Source organism: Mesoplodon bidens, assembly GCF_964165515.1.
Source record: "Mesoplodon bidens genome assembly, chromosome: 5".
Classification (NCBI taxonomy): Eukaryota; Metazoa; Chordata; class Mammalia; order Artiodactyla; family Ziphiidae; genus Mesoplodon; species Mesoplodon bidens.
Window position 1 is genome coordinate 139,373,719 of NC_138161.1, and position 27,954 is coordinate 139,401,672.

General features: G+C 41.2%; 1 protein-coding gene across 1 annotated transcript in view; it reads right to left on the reverse strand.

The window, feature by feature from the left end:
• Nucleotides 1-27,954, reverse strand: part of CLSTN2 (calsyntenin 2) — a 628,388-nt gene that overhangs the window by 362,838 nt on the left and 237,596 nt on the right. Inside the window, exon 2 of the mRNA XM_081235450.1 lies at nt 18,906-19,028. Coding sequence (XP_081091576.1) covers nt 18,906-19,028 — 123 coding nt within the window. The remainder of the gene's footprint in view (nt 1-18,905; nt 19,029-27,954) is intronic.

Below are 27,954 nucleotides of genomic sequence, written 5' to 3' on the forward strand. Positions count from 1 at the left end.
TTAAGCAGAAACCAAGGAAGTCAGAAGGAAGAAGCACAGTATTTTTCAAATGCTGAAAGAAAGTAATTGTCAACCTGGAATTCAATATCCAGCGAAAATATGCTTCAGGAATGAAGAGGAAATCAAGACACTCTCAGAGGAAGGAAAACTAAGAGAACTGGTCATCAGAAGACCTATTCTGAAAGAATGACTAAAGGAAGTTTTTGAAACAAAAAAGAAACTGTAAAAGAAGGAAACCTGGTACACCAGGAAAACAGAAAGAACATGATAAACAAAAATATGGGTAAATTTTGGAGATTAATCCTTTGTCAGTTGCTTCACTTGCAAATATTTTCTCCCATTCTGAGGGTTGTCTTTTGGTCTTGTTTATGGTTTCCTTTGCTGTGCAAAGGTTTTGAAGTTTCATTAGGTCCCACTTATTTATTTTTGTTTTTATTTCCATTTCTCTAGGAGGTGGGTCAAAATGGATCTTGCTGTGATCTATGTCATAGAGCGTTCTGCCTATGTTTTCCTCTAAGAGTTTGATAGTGTCTGGCCTTACATTTAGGTCTTTAATCCATTTTGAGTTTATTTTTGTGTATGGTGTTAGGGAGTGTTCTAATTTCATACTTTTACATGTACCTGTTCAGTTTTCCAAGCACCACTTATTGAAGAGGCTGTCTTTTCTCCACTGTATATTCTTGCCTCCTTTATCAAAGATAAGGTGACCATATGTGCGTGGGTTTATCTCTGGGCTTTCTATCCTGTTCCATTGATCTATATTTCTGTTTTTGTGCCAGTACCATCCTGTCCTGATTACTGTAGCTTTGTAGTATAGTCTGAAGTCAGGGAGCCTGATTCCTCCAGCTCCATTTTTCATGCAGCTCAATAACAAAAAAACAAACAACCCAATCCAAAAATGGGCAGAAGACCTAAATAGACATTTCTCCAAAGAAGATATACAGATTGCCAACAAACACATGAAAGAATGCTCAACATCATTAATCAGTAGAGAAATGCAAATCAAAACAACAATGAGATATCATCTCACACCATCAGAATGGCCATCATCAAAAAATCTAGAAACAGTAAATGCTGGAGAGGGTGTGGAGAAAAGGGAACACTCTTGCACTGTTGGTGGGAAGGTAAACTGATACAGCCACTATGGAGAACAGTATGGAGGTTCCTTAAAAAACTACAAATAGAACTACCATATGACCCAGCAATCCCACTCCTGGGCATATACCCTGAGAAAACCATAATTCAAAAAGTGTCATGTACCAAAATGTTCATTGCAGCTCTACTTACAATAGCTGGGACATGGAAGCAACCTAAGTGTCCATCAACAGATGAATGGTTAAAGAAGATGTGGCACATATATACAATGGAAAGTTACTCAGCCATAAAAAGAAACAAAACTGAGTTATTTGTAGCGAGGTTGATGGACCTAAAATCTGTCATACAGAGTGAAGTAAGTCAGAAAGAGAAAAACAAATACTGTATGCTAACACATATATATGGAATCTAAGGGAAAAAAAAAAGGTCATGAAGTACCTAGGGGTAGGATGGGAATAAAGACACAGACCTACTAGAGAATGGACTTGAGGATATGGGGAGGGGGAAGGGTAAGCTGTGACAAAGTGAGAGAGTGGCATGGACATATATGCACTACCAAACATAAAGTAGATAGCTAGTGGGAAGCAACCGCATAGCACAGGGAGATCAGCTCGGTGGTTTGTGACCACCTAGAGGGGTGGGATAGGGAGGGTGGGAGGGAGGGAGATGCAAGAAGGAAGAGATATGGGAACATATGTACATGTATAACTGATTCACTTTGTTATAAAGCAGAAACTAACACACCATTGTAAAGCAATTATAGTCCAATAAAGATGTTTAAAAAAATGGGTAAATGTAATAGACTTTCTTGAGTTTGCTAAATTACATTTGACAGTTAAGGCAAAAACATAACATTATCTGATGTGATTCTAAATGCATGGAAAAAATATGTAAGACAATTATAAACAGGGGAGAGTGAAGGGACCTAAATGAGGTAAGGTTTCTATATGCTGTCTGAACAGACAAAATAATGACACCAGTAGACTCTGATAAGTTATGTGTACATACTAGCCAGAACAACCACTACAAAAGATACACAAAATGATACACTCAAAAACACTATAGATAAATCAAAATGAATTCTGAAACACATTCAAGTAATTAACTGGAAGGCAGGACAAAGAAAACAGAGTTGCAAAAAGACAGAACACAGAGAAAATAATAAATAAAATGGCAGACTTAAACCCTAAAAGTGTCAATAATTACATGAAATGTAAATGGTATGAATACACCAATTAAAAGACAGAGATTGGCAGAGTAAATTAAACAAAAGATCCAACATACTGTGTATGAGAAACTTCAAATACAATGAAAGAGGCAGACTCAAAGTTAAATAATAGAAAAAAATATAGCATGCAAACATTAATCACAGCAAAGCAGGGTCGCTATATTAATATCAGATAAAGTAAACTTAAGAGCAAAAAAATGAGGCTTCCCTGGTAGCACAGTCGTTAAGAATCCACCTGCCAATGCAGGGGACACGGGTTTAAGCCCTGGTCTGGGAAGACCCCACATGCCGCGGAGCAACTAGGCCTGTGAGCCACAGTTAATGAGCCCACATGACACAACTACTGAAGCCCATGTGCCTAGAGCCCATGCTCCACAACAAGAGGAGCCACCGCAATGAGAAGCCTGCCTGCTGCAATGAAGAGTAGCCCCCACTCGCTGCAACTAGAGAAAACCCACGTGCAGCAATGAAGACCCAATGCAGCCAAAAATAAATAAATAAATAAAACTTTTTTTAAGAGCAAAAAATTGCTAGAGACAGAGAATGACACTATGTAAAGATTAAAGGGTCAACTCACCAAGAAGACATAGCAATTCTAAACGTGTATTCACTAGACAACAGAGCTGCAAAATTTGTGAAGCAAAAACTGATAAAAGTGAAAGGAAAAATATAGAAGTTGAAGCTTTCAACAGCCCTATCTCAACAATTGATAGAACTGGATGGGAAATCAGGATATAGAAGAAAATCAACAACACCATCAACCAACAGGCACTTTTAGAACACTTCACCCGACAATAGCAGAATATATGTTCTTTTCAATCACCTGGAGAACTTATACAGAGATAGATCCTGAGCCATAGAACAAACCTCAAAAAATTTAAAGGAATTAAATTCATACAAAGTATGCCCTCTGACTACAAAGGAACCAAAGTAGAAATTAACAACAGAAAGATAACAGAAAAATTTCCAAACATTTGGAAACTTAGCAAAGCTCATGGCTCAAAGAGGAGGTCTCAATGTAAATAAAATTAAAACATTGAAGTAAATAAAAATACATCAAAATTTGTATGGCACAGGTGAAGCAGTGCTGAAAGGAAAACAGATAGCATTTAAAGCATACATTAGAAAAGAGAACCTACTAGAGAATGGACTTGAGGATATGGGGAGGGGGAAGGGTAAGCTGTGACAAAGTGAGAGAGAGGTTTGGACATATATACACTACCAAACGTAAAACGGATAGCTAGTGGGAAGCAGCCGCATGGCACAGGGAGATCAGCTTGGTGTTTTTTGACCACCTGGAGGGGTAGGATAGGGAGGGTGGGAGGGAGGGAGACACAAGAGGGAAGAGATATGGGAACATATGTATATGTATAACTGATTCACTTTGTTATAAAGCAGAAACTAACACACCATTGTAAAGCAATTATACTCCAATAAAGATGTTTAAAAAAAGAGAGAAATTATCTAAAATCAATAATCTACACTCTCACCTCAAAAGCCTAGCTAAAGAATAGCAAAATAAGTCCAAATGAGTAGATGAAAGAAATGTTAAGATAGGAACAAAAATCAATGAAATAAAATATAGAAAAACAATAGAGAAAAATCAGTAAAATAAGGAGTTGGTTCTTCAAAAAGATCAGTAAAATTGACAAACCTCTAGCAAGTTTGACAAAGAAAAAAGAGTGAAGACAAATTTTCAATATCAAGAGTGAACTAGTATATGTCATTACAGGTTCTTGCAGACATTAAAAAGATGATAAGAGAATACTAAAAACAATTCTACACAAATACATCTGCCAATTTATATGAGATGGGCCAATTCCTTGAAAAACATAACCTATCACCACTCACCCAATGTGAAATAGATAATTTGAATAGCCTTATAACTATTAAGGAAATTTAATTTATAATTGTAAAACTCCCCAGAAAGCATTTTCACTGAAGGACTCTAACAAACATTTACAAAAGAATTAACACCAGTGCTACACAATCTCTTCCAGAAAATAGAAAGGGAGAAAACATTTCCCAATTCATTTTATGAAGATAGTGTTACCCTTATATGAAACCGGATAATGGCATCTGGTTTTGTATCAGATGAAGAAAGATGAAGACGATGACAGACAAATAAAGAAAGTGGCAGACTAATATCCCTCATGAATATGGGAGAAAAAATCCTGAATAAAATATTAGCAAATTATATTCAGTAGCATGAATTTTATAAGTAGAAATATACACTATGACTAAACAGGGTTTCCTTTAGGCATGCAAGGTTGGTTTGATATATGGAAATCAATGAATGTTATCACCAGATTAACAAACTAAAGACGAAAAACCACACATTCATATCAGTCAATACCAGAAAAAAAGAATTTGACAAAATCAAAACCCATTTATGACAAAACAAGGACAAAAAAACTCTCAGAAATCTTGGAATAGAATTCTGCCTCAACTTGATAAGGAGAATCTACAAAAACCCTGCAGGTTATATTATACTTATTGGTAAAAGAGTGACTTCTTTCCCCTAAGATCTGGAAGAAGGCTAGAAAATCTTCTCTCATTTTTAGTCAGTGCAGTAAGGAAATAAAAGGAAACAAAACTGTTTCTAATTGCAGATGACATGATTGTCTATGTAGGAGTTCAGCAAGGTTGCAGGACACAAAGCATAAAAATAAACATATAAAGGCAATTGCATTGGACTTCCCTGGTGACGCAGTTAAGAATCTGCCTGCCAATGCAGGGGACACAGGTTTGAGCCCTGGTCTGGGAAGATCCCACATGCCACAGAGCAACTAAGCTTGTGTGCCACAACTACTGAGCCTGTGCTCTAGAACCCGCGAGCCACTACTGAGCCCCCGTGTCACAACTGCCAAAGCCTGCACACCTAGAGCTGGTGTTTCTCAACAAGAGAAGCCACCACAATGAGAAGCCTGTGCACTGCAACAAAGAATAGCCCCTGCTCGCCGCAACTAGAGAAAGCCCGCACGCAGCAACGAAGACCCAACACAGCAAAAAAAAAAAAAAAAAAAAAAAAAAGCAATTGCATTTTTATACACTAGCAATGAACACATGAACAACAAAATTAAAAATACAATATCATTTACAGTCGAGCCCTCTTTGTAAATTAAGTTCAGACATTTAGAGTCATGTCTGATGGACTACATGTGGGCGTGAGAGGAGGGGTGAGTGGAGACACCCAGTGGAAACCAGACAGCAGGCAAGAATATCTGCGCTTGTGAGAGAAAAGAGAAACACTACAAATGAGAAAAAACTCAGATGGTAGAGGGCAGAATCAGTGGCAGAAACTTGAGTGGAAGGTTACGTACCACAGCACAGCTCTGGCCTGCATGTGAACCTACCCTACATACCTAAAGCTTGGGAGCACCCATCCTGGGAAAGGAAGCCAGAAAGAAATGTAAACACTAGGAGTCCAAACAACATTTCTGCGGGAACCCTAAGCAAGGGTGGACCAGAAGAGGAGAAAGGCCATTTCCTCCTTGGCTGGGAGAGAGGTGGTGAGGGGAGGTGATGAAGCCCTATTACTGGGCCAATCAGCATCATGGTGGATCCCTAAGTTCAGCGTTAGAGTAACAAGCATCATAGGTGGGCAGTGATGGAGCACCCACTGGTGGAGGCTGAGATAGAATACACACCCAAATGGTATGGCCAGCCCAGGGCAGACACCATAGGGAACGGGAAACAGCACGGAGAAGGATGGCCCAAAGATCGCTGACATGGAGGGACAGCAGACGGGCAGGCAGCAGCGGGGCAAGCTGTGGTGAGTGTTATATCTGGCATCTTACCTATTTAGGACTCTAAGAGAAAGACACAAGAAAGGCAAAGGGCCAAGAGGTGCTCTTGGACACTGGTCTTGGGGCCAAAGAGCATCATGTTTTTACCCTTGCAACCTTCAGCAAAACGGGCCAGGAGTGGGCTTTGCAGATATGCCCACGCTTTCCAAATTGTTTTCCTTTTTCTTCTCTGACCTTGAAATTTTGCTATTAGTATCATTAGTGTACAGAAAGAACTCCTGCCACACTGGGATTCACCTTTCTACTAAAAAAAAGTACAAAGTATTATATTTTAATAAAGTCCCAAGCTGACCCTTGCCAGGGATGTCATTTACCATGGCACTCAGCTGGAACTTAGATAAATAAGAATAATTTTTTAAGTTTGTAAATCATATTGAACTTGGCTTAATAGGCCCTCTGTCCAAACCTCTGAAAGGATGGCTCATAAAAAACTAATTAGTTTATACAGACTGTCAAGGTGCATGGGGGACAGCTGGCCTTCGACGCCTCCTCTGTGATTACAGGCAGCTACAAGATCATAAAATCGAGCTCTGAACTCATGTCAAGGTATTCAGTGATCTCACGCTGGACGCTGTGCCAAAGCAGAAGAACTGAACTATAAATGCCTGCCTGTACTCCTGTTGGAACTTCACAACAAGCTAAGACATTTAGGACTTGCATTCATAGGCCCCGAATTCCTATTAAAGCAAAACCATTGACCTTACAAACCCATGTTCATAATTAATATTTGTGATGGGGTCCGATTCCAGGCCTATTCAATATGGCTACTGTCGTAAGCTGCAGAAAGAGCTTCTAGAGAAGGGATTTGAATCAGTATTAACTTGTCTAAGCTTGGCTAGTAAACGGTCCAATTATGGACAGTTGCAGCTGGTTTTCAATTATCATTGGTTTCACTATGATGATCACCGGTTACGGCTTTTTAAGAGGATTTCTTCAGTGTTTTCAAATTCCCAGCGCCTTCTTCTCTATGCTGTTCCCTTATTCTAACTTTCTTGGGCTCTTTTCTCTCCTGTAGCTCAAACAATGCCTCATGCCCTCGATATAGGAAACCACATTAACAGGTGATTTTTTGTTTGTTTGTTTGTTTGTTTGCGGTATGCGGGCCTCTCACTGTTGTAGCCTCTCCCGTTGCGGAGCACAGGCTCTGGACGCGCAGGCTCAGAGGCCACGGCTCACGGGCCCAGCCGCTCTGCGGCATGTGGGATCCTCCCAGACCGGGGCATGAACCCGTGTCCCCTGCATCGGCAGGCGGACTCTCAACCACTGTGCCACCAGGGAAGCCCAACAGGTGGTTTTTCTTTGGCCTCTTTGGTTTTCAGAGACAGAGACATAGTCATCTCAGGGCAGAGTGGAGATACAAGTACAGACATCAGCAGGAAACCAGGACCACTCAGGAACTGAGGCCACAGTTCCCATCAGGGACCACTTAAGACTCTGTTCCCTCTGGTCACATCTGTTTCTCCCTGGGACCAGCTGCCTCCTCTCAGTCTGCTGACCAAGCCCTTATACTATGATTTGCATGTGTCACAGAAGTTTTATCTGCAACCCTCACCCTCCAGTGTGGCCCCTCAGTACTCAGACAGGAAGCCAACTGGCCTACGTGGTCTTTTCTACCCAGGTAACAGGTCACAGGCTGGAACTAACCGACTCATCAGCCACCTAGAGTCAGATGTCCACCCCAGGTCCAATCACAGTCAGGCAAGGGGGCTGGGTCTTGTGTCCTGAAATCTAGCCACTAGGGGCAGTGAGTGTGGAAGTACCATAAACATGCTGGCATCACACTTGTCAATAAGGCCATAGATTGGAAGTCCTATATGCTTGGATGTCTTTGAGCTTGGAGCTGGAAGGGTGCCTGTGCCTCTTGAATTGTTTCTCCAGCAAAAGCAAAGGCTTTGTTTTTGTTTTGTATGTTTCCTGATTTGTTATATAAGGAGCGCCGGACTTTGGACTTCAACTGGGCCCATTGTCTTTGGCTGAGCTGGACAGAGTCAGGGACACTGACCTAGAGATGAATGAAGCTAAGAGTGTCCTCAGGGACTGAGGCCAGGAGCTTGACCTCAGGGGCACTGTGCCCACTCCCACTGAGTCCACCAGGCATGGGATGAAGCAGAACCAAATGATGGCAAAACAGAGCAGTGGTTAAGAGGGAGCAGTAGAAAACAGTGCACTGGGGAGCCCTCCTGCAGAACAGAATCAAAATTGGGACACCTGGCAACATTTTTCTGGCAGGAATATCAGGATTGCTACAGGCAAGTCCAGTGGTGTGAAAATGGTGTGGTTCTCATTTTCCTCCCTTTTGAATCAGAATTTATTGTGTTTTTCCTTTCCCCGGAGGGTATGTAGGGGAAGATAAATTATCTTTTTAGTTCACAGTTTTTTGGATCAAGAGGAGCTGCATCCAGACCTGATGAGGATCACAAAATCTTGGCTTCAAACTAGATGCCATGACTGGATACCACTTTTGGGAGTCCCAGGATGCAGTGAGCATATTTTGCCTGAAGAGGGATGTGAATAATTGTGGCCTAAGAGTAGTGATAGAATGACTGCACTGATGACCCTAACTTGTCACCTCTCTGTGCCCTTTGGTATTTTGCTCCTACTCTGGGCCTGGCCATGTGACTTGTTTAGCTAGTGGGACAGTAACAAATTGTCCCAAGTAGCTGCTTGCAAAAGTCCTTGCACATTTCTGTGCTTCTAAGCTTCTCTGCAATCAGCACAGGAATATATATGTTCTGGCTAGCCTGCTGACACGCCTAAGATTACATACAGGAGAACAGTATCATCCCAGGCAAGGCCACTCTAGACCAGCCAGCCTACAGCCTGCCCACAAGCTGTCTGCAGACACCTGAATGAGCCCAGCTGGCATCAGCTGAGTCTGACTCAGATTAGCACAACTGCCCAGACTCATGAGAAAGAATGAATGGCTCTTGTTCAATGATCCTAAGTTTTGCAGTGGTTGTTGGACAGCAACACTTAACTGAGCTGTCAACTTTACCATTTGGAATGACAACTTCTTTACTACTATGTTCTGAGCAAATTATACAATCTGACTTAACTTCAGTCTCTCCTTCTATAAAATAGGGATAATGAGAATGCCTATTTCAGAGGATTGTTGTAAAAAGTAAATGATGTAGGGCTTCCCTGGTGGCTTAGTGGTTGAGAGTCCGCCTGCCAATGCAGGGGACACGGGTTCGTGCCCCGGTCTGGGAATATCCCACATGCTGTGGAGCAGCTGGGCCCGTGAGCCAAGGCCGCTGAGCCTACGTGTCCGGAGCCTGTGCTCCGCAACGGGAGAGGCCACAACAGTGAGAGGCTCGCGTACCGCAAAAAAAAGAAAATAAAAGTAAATGATGTAGTGTGTGTAAAATACCCACTACAGTGCCTGATATGTAGTATGGGCTCAATAAATGTTAGTTAATTTTCAGTGCTGTGTGCACGTTGTTTCCTGTACAAGGATGTATGATCAAGGGGACAACTGAGGGGTTAAAATCCACCTCTTTCTCCACTTACCAAGTAACGTGCTCTGGTGCAGGACAGTCTGTCTGAAAGAAGGGGCAGCTATTTCTAATTGGCACTGTTACCATATGGGCTGGCAACAGTCCTGCTATTATTATTAATTTTATTGTTCACTTTTCATCTGTTTTAGTATACTGTCATTAACTCAGAATCCCAGGAGATGTAAAATTCCCACATTCAAGGGCGTCTCTCAAGCTCTCTCTCAGGGCCAGCACTCAAGTTTTCCAACCTGGGACTCCACATTCCTCCTGCTGGGGTAATTAACTTGCTCCAGTTTATCAGGACCTTCTCAGTTTTGGCAGTGAAAGTCCCACAACCTAGGAAACTCTCAGTCCCAGGCAAACGTCCCACCTTGAATGTCCCTTACTCTTCATCTTTATTGATGGAGAAGAGCCCACAGTATCCACTGGTTCTCCCTTAAGCATGAGTTTCACCTGGAGCATGACTTCACCTTCACTAGAGTCTTCTCATCGAGAAGGTCAGGGTCACTGGTGGATAGCTTTCGACCTCCAGTCAGCCCCTGTTGTGGGGATTTACCTGGGACCCTCGCCCTCTCCTTCCTCCTTGACTGACCACCCCTTGCTCCCAAGCTCCTTCCCCTGCACTCTGGCTCTAGTCCCTCATCCAGCCATCCCTTGTGACCATGTGTGACCACACTCACAGGGTCTCCAGCTGCTGCCAAAGGACCCAGTCCAACCAGGCTCCTGTGGAGAGGTCTGGGATACCAGGATTAAGCCTAGAATGTGATGGAGGAGAAGTGAGCAGTAGAATCTTCATGATGAGATGGGCCATCCAAAACCTACCAAGGCTGCAAGGCCACATGGCCTGAGAGAAGTTAAAACCAACAACAACAAAAGGCCACGTGGCAGGGGATACACAGACAGACAGTTTCAGCAACACTGAGAGCCACTTTCGTGTGGATCAAGAAAGAGGATAATGAACAAGAAGAAAAAAGTGGAAGGATTTGTTATAGCCAAGGGAAAAAGTTCAGGGCAAAGACCCCGAACTCATGGGCAGCAGAGAACCAGGGAAGCTCCTTATTCTCCCTTTGGCAGAGCAGCTCCACCCTAGAAAGTGTGGCAGCAAGAGTGCTGTGTTCTCTTCTCAGTGAGGTTAGGGCTTTGTGCTCCAAGCTGCCGGTGCCCAAGGATGACTTGATGGCTCCTCTCTACCCCCACTGGAGCTGAGATCTGCCTCCTGAGCTGCTCGGCCCTCAGCAGACAGGAGGGAGATATAAAATGTGTGAAAGGGGAAAATTGGAGTGAATGCAGTGCCCGTGAAGGGATAACCAAGAAAGGACCCCCGTTATGCCCCCAACCCCACATTCATCACTGTCAAGGCTGGCAGCTGCCAAGCTGGCAGAAGAAAGAGAACCAAGGAATAGAGATGATCAACACTTCATTTCCAGAGTGACGGATACTTCGGGCCTGCCTTTCTCCCAGCCTGCCTCACAAGACCCTCCAGCACCAGCAGAATCAGGACCATAGGTGCGGTCCAATAAGCCTTGCTGCTTCTGGAGACTACAAACGGACCTTTTCATTGTCACCCCCCTCCCCGTCCCCCCAGTGATCACAAGCATCGACCTGACCAGATTTTCTGCCTTATTTACTGGTTGTTGTGCCTTCAGCCCTCAAATTTTTTCAACTTTAAAATAACTTCTGTATCGTTCTCAAATCACATCTTGCCTACAGCTGGAGACGCTTGGATCACAGTCACTGTAGTGAGGGGGAGACATTGCCATAGGGATGGAGGCCTGAAGCCTGCAGAGATGGGGACAGTGGACATGCCACAGGCTGCAGACAGGGGTGGGAGTCCCCTCCAGTCCTTACTTCCCAGTCTAATCTGAACCCCACCATCTGCTCGAAAATTGGGCAATCACAGATCATATCAGCAGAAACATTTGACAACACAATCTCAACCTGTCACTGAAAATAGGACACATCTGTTCATTTTATTTTATTTTTTACTTACTGTCTATGAACTAAACCATAAACATAAAATCCTGACTCCTATGATTATATAAGAGAAGTGTTTTAAGCAAAGTTGCCCATGGCAGTATATTTTTTTAAATGGGAAAATCTTGTAAACAACTCAAATATACAAAACATAGTAACATGATTAAGTAAACTATGATACAATTATATGATATATAATTATGCCTACATTTAAGTAGTATTTTGTAGTATTTTTTAATGTTTCAATCTGCTTGGAAAATGTTCTGTGCAAAGAAAAAAATAAAGACTCTGGACCATACATACTATGATCCAAATTAATAAGAGCTATGTATCTAGACATGAATAAAAACAGTCTGGCAGGGTTTTAGGAGTGTGGGTATACTGTTTTATTCTTTTTAGTAATTTTCACATGTATTTGAATGAATAGATGCTGGTTCCTGTTTATGCTAGATTCCAACTCTGTGTGTGGGTTATGTGGCTACTTCCCCAAGGCAGTAGCCCACATTGTAGATTCCAGAGCTAAGTCTAAACCTGATTCTCTGCAGGCCCTGCTATGCACGGACCTCTGGCTGAGGCCAAGTGAATGCTCAGAGAGCAGGGTGGGACACCACCCTCTGGCCCTCAGGAATGACCCCCGCGGCAACCAACTTGGAATGCAAAGGTGCATCCGTGGTGAGGCTGACACAGATGGACCCTCTGCTGCCAGGACCACAGCTCAGAAAGCCGTGGGGCAGGACAGACTGAAGATGGCTGTGTCCAGTGCCAGTGATCCCGAGGTTGCTGCATGGGGCAGTGAGGCCTGGATGTGACCGTTGCCTGGTATCCACGTGGTACTCGGCCAAAGACCTCTTTTATGGTTTTTTGCCACTGCCATAAATTACTTAAATACTTATTTACTTACATTTTTCTTTAAATTTTCTTTAAATTTCTTGAAATTTTTAAGTTTTAAAAACTTCGTTGAATTTATTTAAAAAGAAAACTGAAAAGCCAGCAATATGTGCCTCAAGTAGAGCGTAATCTAAATAAAATACAACAGAATGTTATTAAAATTCTAGTGCAACGTTGTTGCCTACAGAGTGCTATTGGGATAGCGCTTGCTCTATCTTTGTCAAAAAGAGAGATTATCAAGTGTTTGAGAGGTACTGAAGACATCTTGAGCCTCCCAAATTGCACCTCTCTCCTTGACATAATCAGAAAGATTAAAAAAAAAAAAAGTTAAAAGGGAATGGATTAGCATGGGATTCAACTTTCTTTAACACTATGTCCGGGCACCATGGAAATCTTCTACTGCCAGTGACATATGCCTCAAACACTGGACAATCGGCAGAGGGGAAAGAAAGCGGGACTTGGAGTCTGAGGGTCTGGAATTGAGTGACAGGGCTGGTCTGTCCTTAGCTTGGTAACCTGGAGCATTTCCTTAATTTCTCTAAGTCTCCTTATTTGCAAAACTGAATCATAAGAGCTGACCTACTTTTTTCACAGGGTTGGTGTGAGGCTTGGATGTAATTTTGTGTGTGCAGGAGCTGGCACACACATGTGTGTGTGTGTGTGTGCGTGTGTGTGTTTATAATAAAAGGGCACATGGTCTGCGGCAACCTAAAAGTGTATCTTGCAATGAATAGGTTACTCCACGGGGATAAATGATAGGTAGAATGTAAGGGGACGTTCATTTTTAACTAACATTTACAGAGTTGTGCACAGTTCACAAACGACTTTCCCCTGCATTAGTTAACTGGTTGTCCCCAGACTGCCACGAAACCAAACAATACAGACAACGTAGCTCGGTGGTGCAAGTGGGTGACGGCATCAAGCCTTCAGAACAAACTCCAAGCTTACTTTTCTTCTTAATATCATCATCACAGATTTTAATCACACCATTGTAATCAACCTAAAATGAATAAAACACAGCTATTGATGATAATGGGAATTATTATTACTCTGACTACTCTCATTACTACCATGGCTAGGATTATCAGAACTGTGATACACTGGACATCTCCTGGCTGCCAGTGCTCTTGGTACTTTGCATTAGTATCTCATTTAATCCATGTATTAACCCAGGAATAGGTACTGTGTTTACCTCCATTTTAAATATAAGGAAACTGCCCCTCAGAGGAGTTCAGTACCTTATCTAAGACCATATAGCTGGTCAAAGGCAGAGGCTAACTGTGAAACCATGTGTGGCTGGTCAGAGCTTGAGACTGTTCACAACCAGGATTCCTTTTTTGCTATAAGACACTATCGCTGTACAAACTTCCAGGGAGGGTCTCTGCCATTGGGCAGCTTTGGGGCCCAAAGCACAAACAAGGGCCCTGGGTGAGTCCAAAGACAAGGGGACAGATAGATGGGCAGATGCGGCACAGAACAAGCAGGACCCATGGAGACAACCCTGGAGAAAAAAGCACCTTCTGCTACAACCGGTTAATCAAACCAGGCCAAATCATGTCCCAGGCAATTTTCTGGGCAGCCTTCAGAGAGTCACCCAGGCTGGGAAGCCAGTCAATTATGCCTGATCATTCTCTGTAGCCCTGTCCTCCCCAAAGACAAGTCCAGACTGGCCCAGTGTAGACAAATGAGCAGTTCTATTACTTCTGAAGGGCAATCTAATTCCCTTCAAATTTAAAAGTTTCCATGGTCTCCTAACAGGCCTCAGTGGGACTCATGTAGAAATTAAGAAGTTCACGGTGTGCCCAGCTTGCTTTCATTACCATTTTTTTGCCATGCAGTGGGCAGAATTTGCATTATGACTCAAGGAGTTTTCTGTATGGGATTCTCTAAGATCATGTCCTCTGAGCTCAGACACTGGGTTGAGAACTGAGTCAGGTCTCGTGGACTTGACTGAGGTCTGAGGGAGGTTTCACTGACTGAGAGAGAGCACCTCTGCTAATCAGCTGGGTCAGGAATCAAACAGAAATATCACAGGGAAAGGGAATTCACAGCAAGGATGAAAGCCCTGGGCTCCAATCCCAGCCCCACGGCTAGCCCGCTCTGGGACACTGAGCAACTTTCTTGGGCTCCCTATGAGTCAGTGATCTCCTCTGTGAAAGGAGAAGAGAGAAGGATCATGACAAGTAAACTTCTACTATATCTTGAATCTTTGCAACATGCATCCTAGACATTCTTTAAATTTAATCAACACAGCAACCGTGGGAAGCTTATCCATTTATTCCACAGATGAAAAGAGTGAGACTACTGTAATTGGTGAATCCGTCTTATTTCCATGAAACCACACCATTAGAATGAGCCATACAGGGTCAGGGAGTGAGAGATGTGTGTGAATGTGACTGTAACTGCACACAACTTCTCTGGAAAGCATTTTAACAGGTTTCAGAACTTTAAAATATTTGACCAATTACTTCCAATTCTGAAATCCATCCAAATGATAGAATCAGAAATGTAGACACATATGGTAATAAAAAAGACTTGAAATAGACAAATTGCCAGTCATCTCACACCAGTCTGAATGGCCATCATCAAAAAGTCTATAAATGATAAATGCTGGAGTGGGTGTGGAGAAAAGGGAACCCTTGTGCACTGTTGGTGGGAATGTAAATTGGTACACTATGGAGAACAGTATGGAGGTTCCTCAAAAAATTAAAAACTGAACAACCATAGGATCCAGCAATCTCACTTCTGGGTACATACCCAAAGGAAATGAAATCAGGGTCTTGAAGAGGTTATCTGCCTTCCCATGTTCATTGCAGCATTATTCACAATAGCCAAGATACAGAAACTACCTGTCTGTCAATGGAAGAATGAATAAAGGAGATGTATACAGACATTATTTAGCCATGAGAAAGAAGGAAATCCTGCTACTTGTGACAATATGGATGGACCTTGAGGGCAGCATGCTAAGTGAAATGTCAGACAGAGAATGATAAATACTGTATGATATCACTTATATGTGGACAGTGAAAAAGCTGAACTCATAGAAACAGAGAGCAGAATGGTGGTTACCAGGGGTTGTGGTGGAGAAACGTGGAGATGTCAGTCAAAGGGTACAAACTTCAAGTTATGAGTTTGGGAGATCTAATGTTCAGCATGGTGATTAGAGTTAATAATATTATATTATATACTTAAAAATTGCTAAGAGAGTAGACCTTAAATATTGTCACCACAAAAAGAAGTGGTAATTATGTGAGGAGATGGAGGTGTTAGGTAACACTATGCAGTGGTAATCATTTTGCAACATATAGGTGTATCAAGTCAACACGTTGTATGCCTTAAACTTACACAATGCTATATGTCAATTATATCTCAATAAAGCTGGAAAAAAATAAAAGAATGGTAAACGATAGAATATTCATTGAGTTGGAAATCATGCAGCCATTTAATGAGATGCAGAAGGGTATTTAATAAAATGGTGTATATTCATTAGTAGGAAAAATAAGTTATAATATTGAATATAAAGTGTATCACCATTTTTGGATTAAAACAGAGTAGCAAAATGACTGGAAAGAAATACACTAAAATGTTAACAGAGACTCTCTCTGGGGGTAAGAAGATTTCATTTTCTACAATAAACACATTGTCATAACCAGTAGATATATAATAAAAGCTATTTTATATCCCTGAATTTTGTATTTATCCACAAAATTCAATCATGATTTTTATTTAAATGAGTGATATTTTAGGTAGGAAATTTTTCTTAAAAAGTTTTTAAACAGGGAAAATCTCAGGAGAAACAAGACAGAGCAAAAGTGATACGGATGGAACCATCCCCCCATGAGCTTATAGCTCATCTCACTGGCTAAGCTGGAAATAAAGACCACTGGGATGAGGGTGGAAAAACTGACACACAATACTAGAGCAGTTGATAAAGGGGGGGGCCAGAAGCTGCAGTTGACTTCAAGAAGTGATGGAGCTGGCAGATACGAACTTTTCAATTTTATGAGAATGATAGGGATCTGAAATAAGTCTTCAGTATTTTATTTTTAAGATAAATGTTTTAAGATAAATGTTCTTTGCAGCATGGATGGCTGGTTAGTGTCTGTGTTCTGTCTCAGAGCCAATCATAAATAACACTGAGAAAAATAGCTTTGACCATTCTAAAAAGCACCTTTACTTTTTACCCTTAAGAACTTGGAAGATTATATTTTGATGCATTAAGCGAGATTTTTTTTTTTTTTTAAACGCAGCTGCAAATATCAGGCAGAGTGTAGAGATTGTCTTCAGATGGAAATAACTACTCAGGGCTTCGCTTAGAAGCAAACCTTAGTTTCAAGAGGTGTCAGAACACCTGTGGTCACATCTGATAGTCAGAATACAACTTCAAGTTTAAAAGTATTTGATGGATTTAGAATTGAAGGAAATCCTTTGGTCAATCTTCAGGTGAAATGATTAACTGTCCTTCAGGTCGACAACCAAGGAAGGTAAGTGTTTGTAATCCAAACTTTCAAATAGCAGATTTGCTTGAATTTTTTTTCCATTTTAGTCTTTACATTAGAGTTTATAAGTATACTATAGAGCAGCTTGTTCAACGACCTCAGTTTCCTAGTACACTATTGGATGAGAACAGGGCTACACTGAGGCGGACACAACGAATAATCAGACACATCCCTCATCTTTTAAAGTGTTAGCCTCACTACCTTACAGGGACTTAAAGGCATCTGTTTACTTCCCATTTAATATGTCATTAGTTTTTTCTCTTATATCTTAAAGAGGGGTCACACACTTGAATGGAAAGATGAATAAAGGACCTGCACATGCTCAATCTAATGAGGGAAGCCGCAACACAACTCTGTATTTCAGATCTAATTCATCAAGATAAACCAGAATCCTGCAGTTTTATGCAAACTTTCCCAACTTCTAAATGCTGTCTCTATGTCATTTTTTAAAGCACACAGTGCATGCCAGTCCAAACATTCCCATGACCCAAACATTTTTGCTAGTGTTTGTTTTAAAATATCATTTCCAGGGGGTTGGTGAGAATTGCTGATTAACCTCAGTATAGTTATGTCCAAGAAGGGGATGAGTTGAAACATTCCCAGGCTGGTAAAGAAGGTCTGGGGAAGACCCCTCATCTACTGTGGAGAAGACAGCATGGGATTTACACTGCCAAGTGGCCTTTGGTTGAGCTGGGACCTCTGAGGATGGCTGGAAGATGTATGGAAATGTCCCAACTCTAAACACCATGGAAGTCACAGTTAGGTACCCTTGGTGGTTATCATTCTACATAAAATAAAGATTAAGCCTTCTTCTGAGAGTCTAGAGTATCTCCCCCATGCTCTGTGAGAATGCTTATGGGTCTGTCTTCACATAAGGCTGAATTTCCCCATTCAACTCACCCCCTCACTCCTTACTTTATAATGTTCTGTAATGAAAAAAAGGACTTCACAGAGCTTATCTCTTAGAAGTGTGAAAGAGCCAATTTTTTCTGCCCAAGTAGCTCATAATGTAACAGACAAACTGTCAGAAAAACTAGACTTCATCATGGTAAAAACCTCAGCCTGGCACCCATCTATCATAAAGCAATCTTACAGAAATCTTGAAAACCTTCATTAAATTTCCTGTCTTTCTCCTGACAGTTATAAAATGTTAACAATATCACTCATGATGTAGGCATCTTCAGAAATTCTTTGTCCAACCCCTCCCTGCCCCGCCCCACCATCACCCATCCCCTTTTCTTTGCCAAAATCGATGGAAACATGAGACACAGCCATCTTCTTTCACACACCCCTCCTGGGATCTGGCCCTTGCAGGAGGTTAGAGGAGGAAGCAGTGGTCATCTTGATGACAATGAGAAGGCTCTCTAGCCACAAGCTGCAAGGGCAAAATGGCACTGCCTCCAGATTCCTCCTCTAAAAGCCACACCCATTTTGAAGCTCAGGGGCACAAGTTTGTTCTACCCTTAGCAAATAACTCCCAATCCTTTTTTCTTTCCTTTTTCTCTTGTCAATCTACCAAGTTACAAGTCTTCACCTGTTCATGATATGTGGGTAGTGGGGACAGTGGGTTACACATCTTCTCGTGTCGATGAGAAGATACAGAATTTTCCCTCTTTCTAGAGGGAAAATTCCCCCACAGGCCTTGCTGGCCCAGCTTTTCCAACTTCAGAGGCCACTTCAGCAATATACCATCTCTCAGAAGAAGAAGATACAAGGGTCTTGCATCGCAGGCAACACCAAGGAGAAAAACCATAAGGAGATAACAGAATCCACACCAGAAATCAGAAGAAGCACACAGCTTTGAAAGCACAAGCTGATCTGTGAGAGCAATTAAGCCCAAGCCTGGGTTTCATGGAGTTTTCCCAACTTGTCTCCCAAATGAGCAGAGCCTAAGCATGCTAAGCTATCATCTCACCTGCAAAAGGAACCGGTGCATCTTTATCCAGGGCGACAAGTGGTGGGTCCAAAATGACCGTGTCATTGTTCTCTGTTATGACCCCATGATACGAAGTCTCAATCCATGGCTTGTGCTTGTTCACTAGAAAACAATGGAAACAATAAAACAAAGAGATTGACTTTTAAGATCATTATTTGAATCCATAATAATATTATGAATATTGCCCAAATCCCATTATTTCTATTTCTAGATGCCCAGTATAGATATTTTTAAAAATTAATCAAAAGCTTTAATTCTTAAATGCTACTATCTATTCAGAGATGTTTCAGAGTTAAAATCCATTATCAATCAACAAACTAGCAGATTACAACTGCATGCTGGGATTTCTGACCTCAGTCTTATCCAATCCATCATTAGGAGCTGTTACTGAATTTTACATACATGTATATGGATAAGTACCAACAAATGTATAAATATACAACAAACATTTTAATATTTTCTGACCCATTAAAGACTGAGTCTATCTAAATGGTCTAAATTATATAGCATTTTAAGTTGCTCTTCAATAATTTGATCAGCTGAATGATATACTGTATAATGTACAATTAATACACTTAAAATACGTATCAAATATATATTACTAGTTGAGGTGTCCCCCCCCAAAAGACAGATTGGAGTCCTAACCTCCAGTACCTTGCAATGTGACTTTATTGGAAGATAGGGCCTTTATAGAGGTAATCAAGTTAAAATGAGGTTATTAGGGTGGGCCTAATCCAAAATGACTGGTGTCCTTATAAAAAGGGGAAATTTGGCCACAGAGACAGGCATGCACACAGGGAGAACGCCACGTGAAGAGTGAGGTTGTGCTGTCACAAGCCAAGGAACTACCAAAACCTACAAGAGAGACCTTCAGAGCAAACATAGTCCTGCTGACAATTTGATTTCAGACCTTTGGCCCCCAGAACTGTGAGACAATAGATTCCTGCTGTTCTAAGCCACCCAGTCTGTGGTACTTTGTTATGAGCAAATGAATACAAGATAACTTAAAGTCAACCAGCACTAAGACTTGTACCAGGATTGGTGTAATAGTCCTATGTGAAAATCTTATCTGATGAATATCACATTTCTGCTCATTCCAGCCCCTTGATTTGTCTCTGGCCCAGCTCTCCTATGTGAATAGTTGCAATGGCCTCTTAACTTGTCTTCCAGTAAGAAGTCTTGTCCCATTCCGATCCATCCTCCACACTGACATTAAGAGTGATCTTTCTAAAGTATTAATCTAATTCTTCAACTGGGAGCTCCTTGGTTTGTCCTTTTATTCCCCCACAGGAATCTGGGTGAAGAGTAGCTGCTTTAGAAATGAAATGACAGATTATAGGGAGCCCTAGAATAATCAAAGCTGTCCTACTGCTAATCCTCACAACCTGCTTCACAGTTTAAAAGATGTTGTCACATATGTAATGCTCCCCCCAGCAACCTGAGAGGTAGGTGTGATCATTACGAAAATGACAAAGAAACTACTTTCACAAGGTGTGACTTTCCCAAAAATGGCTACAGGGTTAATAACTAACAATGGTGAAAACCCAAAACTCTTTCTTACATCATGATATCCAAAAAGTGCCCCCCGACACCCTCATATCATAGTATATGTAATACACATTACACTATATAACCCACATTATAATATATATTATACACACAATACATATCACATATTGTTTCAATAGCCATGGCAAAGCAAAAGCTTATACATAGATTTGAGAACAGATCTGTGGCAGTGGCTCTGTCCCCTTCCCACTCCATCATGCTTTAAAAGGTCAGTTAAGAGCTGTTCCAGGATTGGTGGTAGGCTCAACCTGGGCCACTGTTTTGCCCTTTGTCACCCATTCCACAGCAACCGTGAACTAACTGCGGAGCAGTTTAGTGGGGCATGGACATATGCATTGCTATTCTCAGTTGTTGGCCTCTGAGACCTATTTCTGATGATTGAATCATGCCCAGGGTAGAGGGCCCCTTGCCTAGAGCCAGTCTTAATGGGGCAGCAGGCTCATCCATGCTCACTTGTTGGCATTCAAACTAGTGCTTCATTATGGACCCTGGAAGAATTACAGCCACTCTGGGTTGTCCCCACGCTCCTTTGCTCTTTTATTAGCCATCAACACAAATGCAATGTAAATAATTTGCAACTGTTAGGAAAAATAATTAACCTTTTTTTCCTTTAATTAAACCTAGGGGCCTATTCATTAGAAATGTGTACAGAAGATATACCAGGAGCTTACCCAGTGTTGCAGATTCATGCGCCACTTGGCTCAGTGGCAGACAATGGAATCTAGAGTCACGGTTGCTGGGCTGTGGCCCTGGTTTAGCCACTTCAGGGCTGATTCAGTGCAACTCAGTTGGCCACGCAGCATCTCAACTCCCTCAGCTGTAAAATGGGGAGGATGACACCGCCCACAGGGTTGTCATGTCATTCAGATGTCCTCGGCTGGCCACATAGCCCCTGCTCTTTCATTAACCCCCTGCTCTCTGGGCAGTGAAAGTGTCACAGGAACGGTGCTCTGCAGACCCTGAAGTTAAGAAGTTGAGATTTCTGCATCATTAGTGGGGATTCCCCTCTCTATCACTACTATAGTTAGTTGAGTACCTACCACATATTAGGCATTTTACATTCATTCATTAATCCTCACAACAAACCCTCTAGATGAGACTTCGTATCTCATTGTGCAGGTGAGGAACTGAGTCTCAGAGGGGTTTAAATATTCCCTTTCTGGAAAATTAAAATGTTCATATTCCTAAAATTTCTTCATTTCTCTCTCACTTTCTAACTTCTTTCAGATCTGTCTCAACTTTGCTTTGTCAAGGTTGATAAACATTTGCACTTTGATGAGTAACCCCAATGAAATCTTCTTTGCTTTGTGTATAGATCAAATCCTCAGGTTTGCAAACCAATAACTTAAATTTACATTATTTTGACTACGAGGATACCATTCATGGCTGAGCCAATTATTGTGCAAGGATTACTTTTCCTTCTTAGTGGTCCAACCATTATTCTAAGAACACCATTCCTTGTATAGAGACCAGTTGGATTCTTGATTCATTCATTCCATCAAATGGCTGAATCATCCTCCATTTTCACTTGCATTATATTTGGAACCAGCCTCCTTCATTTATTTTTTTAAACTTTTTATTTTATATTGGAGTATAGTTGATTAACAGTGCTGTGTTAGTTTCAGGTGTACAGCAAAGTGATTTAGTTATACATATACCTGTATCCATTCTTTTTCAAATTCTTTTCCCATTTAGGTTGTGTCATAGTAATACTGAGCAGAGTTCCGTGTGCTATACAGTAGGTCCTGGTTGGTTATCCATTTTAAATATAGCACTGTGTGTACTTGTCAATCCCAAACTCCCTGACTATATCTCCCCCCCACCTCACCCTTCTGCCCTGGTAACCATAAGTTTGTTCTCTAAGTCTGTGAGTCTGTTTCTGTTTGTTAATAAGTTCATTTGTATCATTTTTTTTAGATTCCGCATATAAGCAATATCATATTGTTTATTTTTTGTTTTCTGAACTTAGTGATTGTCTTGATTGTCTTTTTATTTCTGATGAGTAATGAAACACAGAACTACTTCCCCACATACCAACAGTATTATAGCTTTTTAATCTTTCCATCTATTACTCATTCCTCATTTGTAAAATGGAGACACTTTCTTCATAAGAATATTGTAAAAACTGCATGATCATTTAGGCAAATCTAGTACTCCTGACATGACTAAGCATTCAAATACTCTGAAGTCCCCCTAGCTCATCTCATGCTTCTGAATGGTTGAAGTATAACCTTACATTCTCAGAGGTATTTAGCCCAGCTTCATTCATTCAACAAATATCTATGGAGTACTTAAAATGTGCAAAAACAGACTAAACATCGGTGGTAAAATGGGGGAAAATGTCCCTGAAAAAAGCATTTGACAAAATTCAACATTCATTCATAATTAAATCTATAAACAAATGAGGAATAGAAGGAAACTTCTTCACTCAGATAAAGAGCTTTTATAAAAATCTATAGCTAAGATCAAACTTAATGATTAAAGAGTGAATATTTTCCCACTCAAGTTGGAAATGAAAAAGTAAAATTGTCTTTATTTTCAGAGAACATGATCATCAATGAAGCAAAATCTACAGAATCTACAAAAGTACTACTAGAGCTAATAAATGAGTTTAGGAAAGTCACAGGATAGAAAGTCAATCTATAAAAATCAATTGTATTTCTATGTATTAGAAATAAACAATTAGAAATTTAAATTTAAAAATATTAATATAATAGCATCAAAAAATGAAACATTTAGGAATAACTTTCACAAAATACATGCAAGACCTGAAAATTCTCTAAGATGTTGCTGAGAGAATTTAATGAAGACCTGCAGAGGTCTTAGTGGAGAGATAGACAGTGTTCATGATTTGGTAGACTCTATATAGATAAGATGTAAATTTTCCCCTAACTGATCTATAAGTGCCAATGCAACCCAAGTCAAAATAATAGCAGAATTTTTAAAATGGTTAAGCTAATTCTAAAATTTATATGAAAATGAAAAAGACCTGATATAACCAAAACAATTTTGAAAAAGAAGACCAAAGTTGGAGGACTTACACTACTTGATTTTAAGACTTATTATAAAGCTACTGTAATCAAGACAGGGTGATACTAACATAAAGATAGACATACAGGTCAATAGAAAGAATGAAGGGTACAGAAATAGACACACATACATATGGTCAATTTCTGACAAAGGATCCAAGATAATTCAGTGGGGGAGAAGATAGTCCTTTGATTAAATGTTGCTTTGGAATTTCAATCCTACTGCTCATCATACACAAAAACTGTCTCTAAATAGATCATGATCTTAAAGGTAGGAGTTAAAATTACAAAACCTTTAAAAGAAAGCATAGGAAAAAAACCCTGAGTGTCCTTGGTCTAGGTGAATATTTATTAGAAGGGACAAAAACAAGCATGAATCATAAGAGATAAAATTGATTCATCAAACTTTATAGAAATTATAAATTTCTATTCTTGGAAAACAATTTTAAGAAAATATTTTAAAGTTACAGACTATGAGAAAATATTAAATAAGCATATCTCATAAAGGATTTGAATCCAAAATTTATAAAGAACTCTTACAGCACAAAAATAAGACAATCTGTTTTTTTTAAAAAAGGCAAAAATTTGAACACACTTGTCACCAGAGTAAATATATGAACAGCAAATAAGAACAAGAAAAGATGTTCAACATTAATAGTTATCAAAAATGTGTAAATTAAAACCACTATGGGATATCACCATGTCACTACTAGAATGGTTAAAATAAGACTGACAATACCAAATTCTGATGAAGATGTGAAGCAACTGAAATTCATCCATTGCTGGTAAGAATGTAAAGTAATATAGTCACTTCGGAAACAGTTTAGCAATTTCTTATAAAATGGCTCAGCAATTCCATTCCTAGGATTTATCCAAGAGAAATGAAAACATAAATTACACAAAAACCCTTGTAGGTAAATGTTCATAGACTCTTTATTCAGAATAGTGCCAAAGTGGAAACTAAAATGGCCATCAACTAGTGAATGGATAAACAAATTGCAGTATACCCATATAATGAACAACTACTCCGCACTGAAAAGAAATCAACTGATTCATACAATAAAATGGATGAATCTCCAAAGTATTTCACTGGTGAAATGAAAGAAGTCAGACACAAAAGACTACATGCTGTTTGATGCCATTCATATAACATTCTAGAAAATACCAAAGTATAAGTATAGATAACAGATCAGTAATTGCTAGAGTCTGCTTGCAAAGGGGCACAAGGGAACTTTCTGGGTTGAAGGAACTGTTCTGTATCTTGATTGTGGTGACAGTTACACCTCTATGTGTCTTTGTTGAAAACTTATCAATTTGCACATTTAAAAAGAATGAATTGTATTGTGCATAAATTATACTTCAATAGATATGGGACAAAAACAAAGTCCTTATCCTCAAGAGACTCTCACAATAGAAAGGGATCCATGATACCAGTATAGCAAGAGGTAGGTAAGAAGAAGAAAAACAGACTGCTATGGAAAAAGAGAGGAGAAGCACTCACCCCACCATGGTAATCCAGAATTACCTCCTAGAGAAAGTAGATTCTAAGTCATGAGCAGTAAGAATTAAGCAGGGATACAAGATATGGAGGGTCCCAGGCAGAGGAACATTGCATGGGCAAGGGCCTGATGGTAAAAGCACCCTGCTACACCATGGGGGGAATGTGACTAGTTATATTTGGTTGGAGACCATAGTTTGAGGGGCAAGGCCAGCCAAGAGGCTGGACTGATGGATATCATCTACATCACCCAGGGCTTATTGGCTTGCACAGAATCATCCAGGAACCATTTCCGAACTCTGGTTTCAAGAGACACTGGAGAACCATCTGCTTTCCAGAAAGAAGCAATAGATATTGATGCTGATGGCTCAGCTGTAATTTCCTATTTAATCTCTTCCCTTCCCTGACAAACGTTTTGCCTTTTTGTTTCAATAGACTGAGGCCAGTCAGCACACGCTTTGCTCCATTTGGTTGTAACTTCAGAACTGACTTTTCATCGGTTCTTCAAGAGATAATGTCCCTGTTTGCTATACAACCCCGCTTGAGGCTGAACTCTGTCATACCATGCCCCATTAGGAACTGCTTCTTGCCTCTGTCTTGTCTCCTTTCCATGATGTTTCAGCATCTGGAAAATGCCTGTGCCTTTGCACCCATATAGAGGAAACACCAGTGTGATATTTCTGCTCCATTTATATAGAGAAATTAGGTCTTGCCCCTCAGTGCGCCTTTAACTAGAACACAGATGCATCCGCAGAACACGCCTTGGCTCTCGTCTCTCTGCTTCCACTCAATGCACCACTGAAAAACTGCATTAACACTCAATCCAAGCAGCTGGGCCCAGTGTCTGATGATTCACCCTTTGAGTCTTTCTACCTGCATCCTTCAGGTGACCCTCTGGCCATTGCTAGCTCCTCAATCCTCAGAATTCTCCCTGGGCAAAAGTGAATTGTGAGTAAAAACATACCACACTGATTGCAACATGCTCCAGTGAGGTTAACTACATCCTAGGAAACAGATCACTCTAGTGACTGTCAGGCTGTTCTTTTGCCTGCCATGCCCAGTTGCCCCTTCTGACTCCATCCCCTGGTAGAATTGCCTAGACCAGGGGGCATCCGTGGGCAGAGTAGGCTGGGCCAATTGTTTGGATCTTTAAACTTTCATTTAAGAGGCCGAGAAACTATAATGTATTTGGCGATGGGCACTTGAGGTGAAAATTCATAAGGAGTTGGGGCTGGCGTTCATGCAGTGATCACCCAACCCAACATTTAGACGGAGATGGAAAGCTATTAAAATCCAAGAAAGCTAATCGGTCAGGAGACAGAGGATTTGGGAGCCAACATACAGAGAGAAGAGAAGACCCCAAGCAGCTGCAGAAGATAGAGAGGCTGGGCCCCCCCATCCTGTTCTCCAGTCCTGGCGCTGCTCACCCTTCACTGACTTGCCAGCCTGCTGTGGCTTCTCTGAGGCTCCCAAGTGAAGCCTTTCAATAATTCTTCCCCCAACCATCATTTTTTAAATTTGTACTAGTTTGAGTGGGTGTCTGTTCTTGCAATAAAATGACTCCTAACTACAATAATTGTCATAGCATTTCAAAAAGTATTTTTATTCCTTGCTTCGGAGTGAGGGTGGGATGGGATCTGTGTCTAGGTGGAGGTAAGCCTGCCTAAGGGCAAATCCGGTCCTGACTTCCCTGCCTAGGATCCATCAGAAGCTCTCCTGTTTTCTAACCACAAGATCAGGGAAGCCACCCAAAGCCCCCGCTCCCTCGTGACCCATGCCTTTGCCCTCATTGTGCTGTCTACCCCTCTCCTCACACTCCCTTCTCCTGGCTTCTGCCTGTTCATCCTGCCAGATGCAGCTCCAGCCCCCCCTCCTCCAGTGGTCCTCCTCTGTACACCTTGTCACCCTGCATTGCCTGCTATTAGGCTATAGGTCCGCCACATTGCCATTAGCTGGTTCCTTGCCCCCCCTTCCCCCTCCTCAGGGAGAGGAAGCATCCTAGTCACAATGATGTCCACAGGTCCTGACACAGTGCCTGGAAACTTGATAAATGAGGTGAGCACACCTTTGCCTTCCCAGCACCTCCTGAAGCAATTAGCAGCACTTTGGTTCCAATGAGCAGGTATTCCGACGTCACCCAAATAGAAAGAGGGTGTGCCTCGCAAAACATAGGGTGACGTTTGCCATCACTTAATTAGAGGCACTATATATCTCTTGCTAGAGGTACCAATTAGAGAGTTTTAAATGCAAATCCCATGTGTGTGACTCATATATGCAAAGATTCACGGAGGATGAGGGTTATATTATACTGTGTTAATTGGGTTGAAAAAGCATTTGAAGAAAAGATGGCTGATGGGTGCTCTCAGTGAGGACGGACCAGTGCTTTCCTTCCTTTCCTTCCTCCCTTCCTTCTATCCATCTATCCATACATTTATCCACCTTTCCTATTTTTTTCTTCCCTTCCATCTGTCATTTTCCATCCATAAATACTCAATTGTTTAGAGTATGGGTTCTCTCAAAGTCATTAACTAAATTGCCCCAGCCTGGGGATGAACCATATACCATTATCCCATTGGGTACTGGCACGTGGGCAAGGAGAAAGGCTAGCAAGAACTGTGCACTGGCGAATTGTGTAATCTCACAAAAGTGCGATTTTTCAGTTGTCTCTGCACAAGCCATCCAGATAAAGCCAATTGCCCAAAGCTTGCCCTAAGACAGACCCTGAGATTAGGTGTAAGTGGTACTGGGCTTAACATCATAGGTCTGACACTGTGTAACCAACAGGGTATTTTAGTCAAGTATCAAGCTTCCCAGACCTCTGCTCACTCTCCTTTATAAAATGGAGGTAATACCAACACCACAGGGTTATTGGGAGGAAGATAAAATGAGACACTAAGTCAGAGCTGACTCAGTGGTGATGAGCACCTTAAAT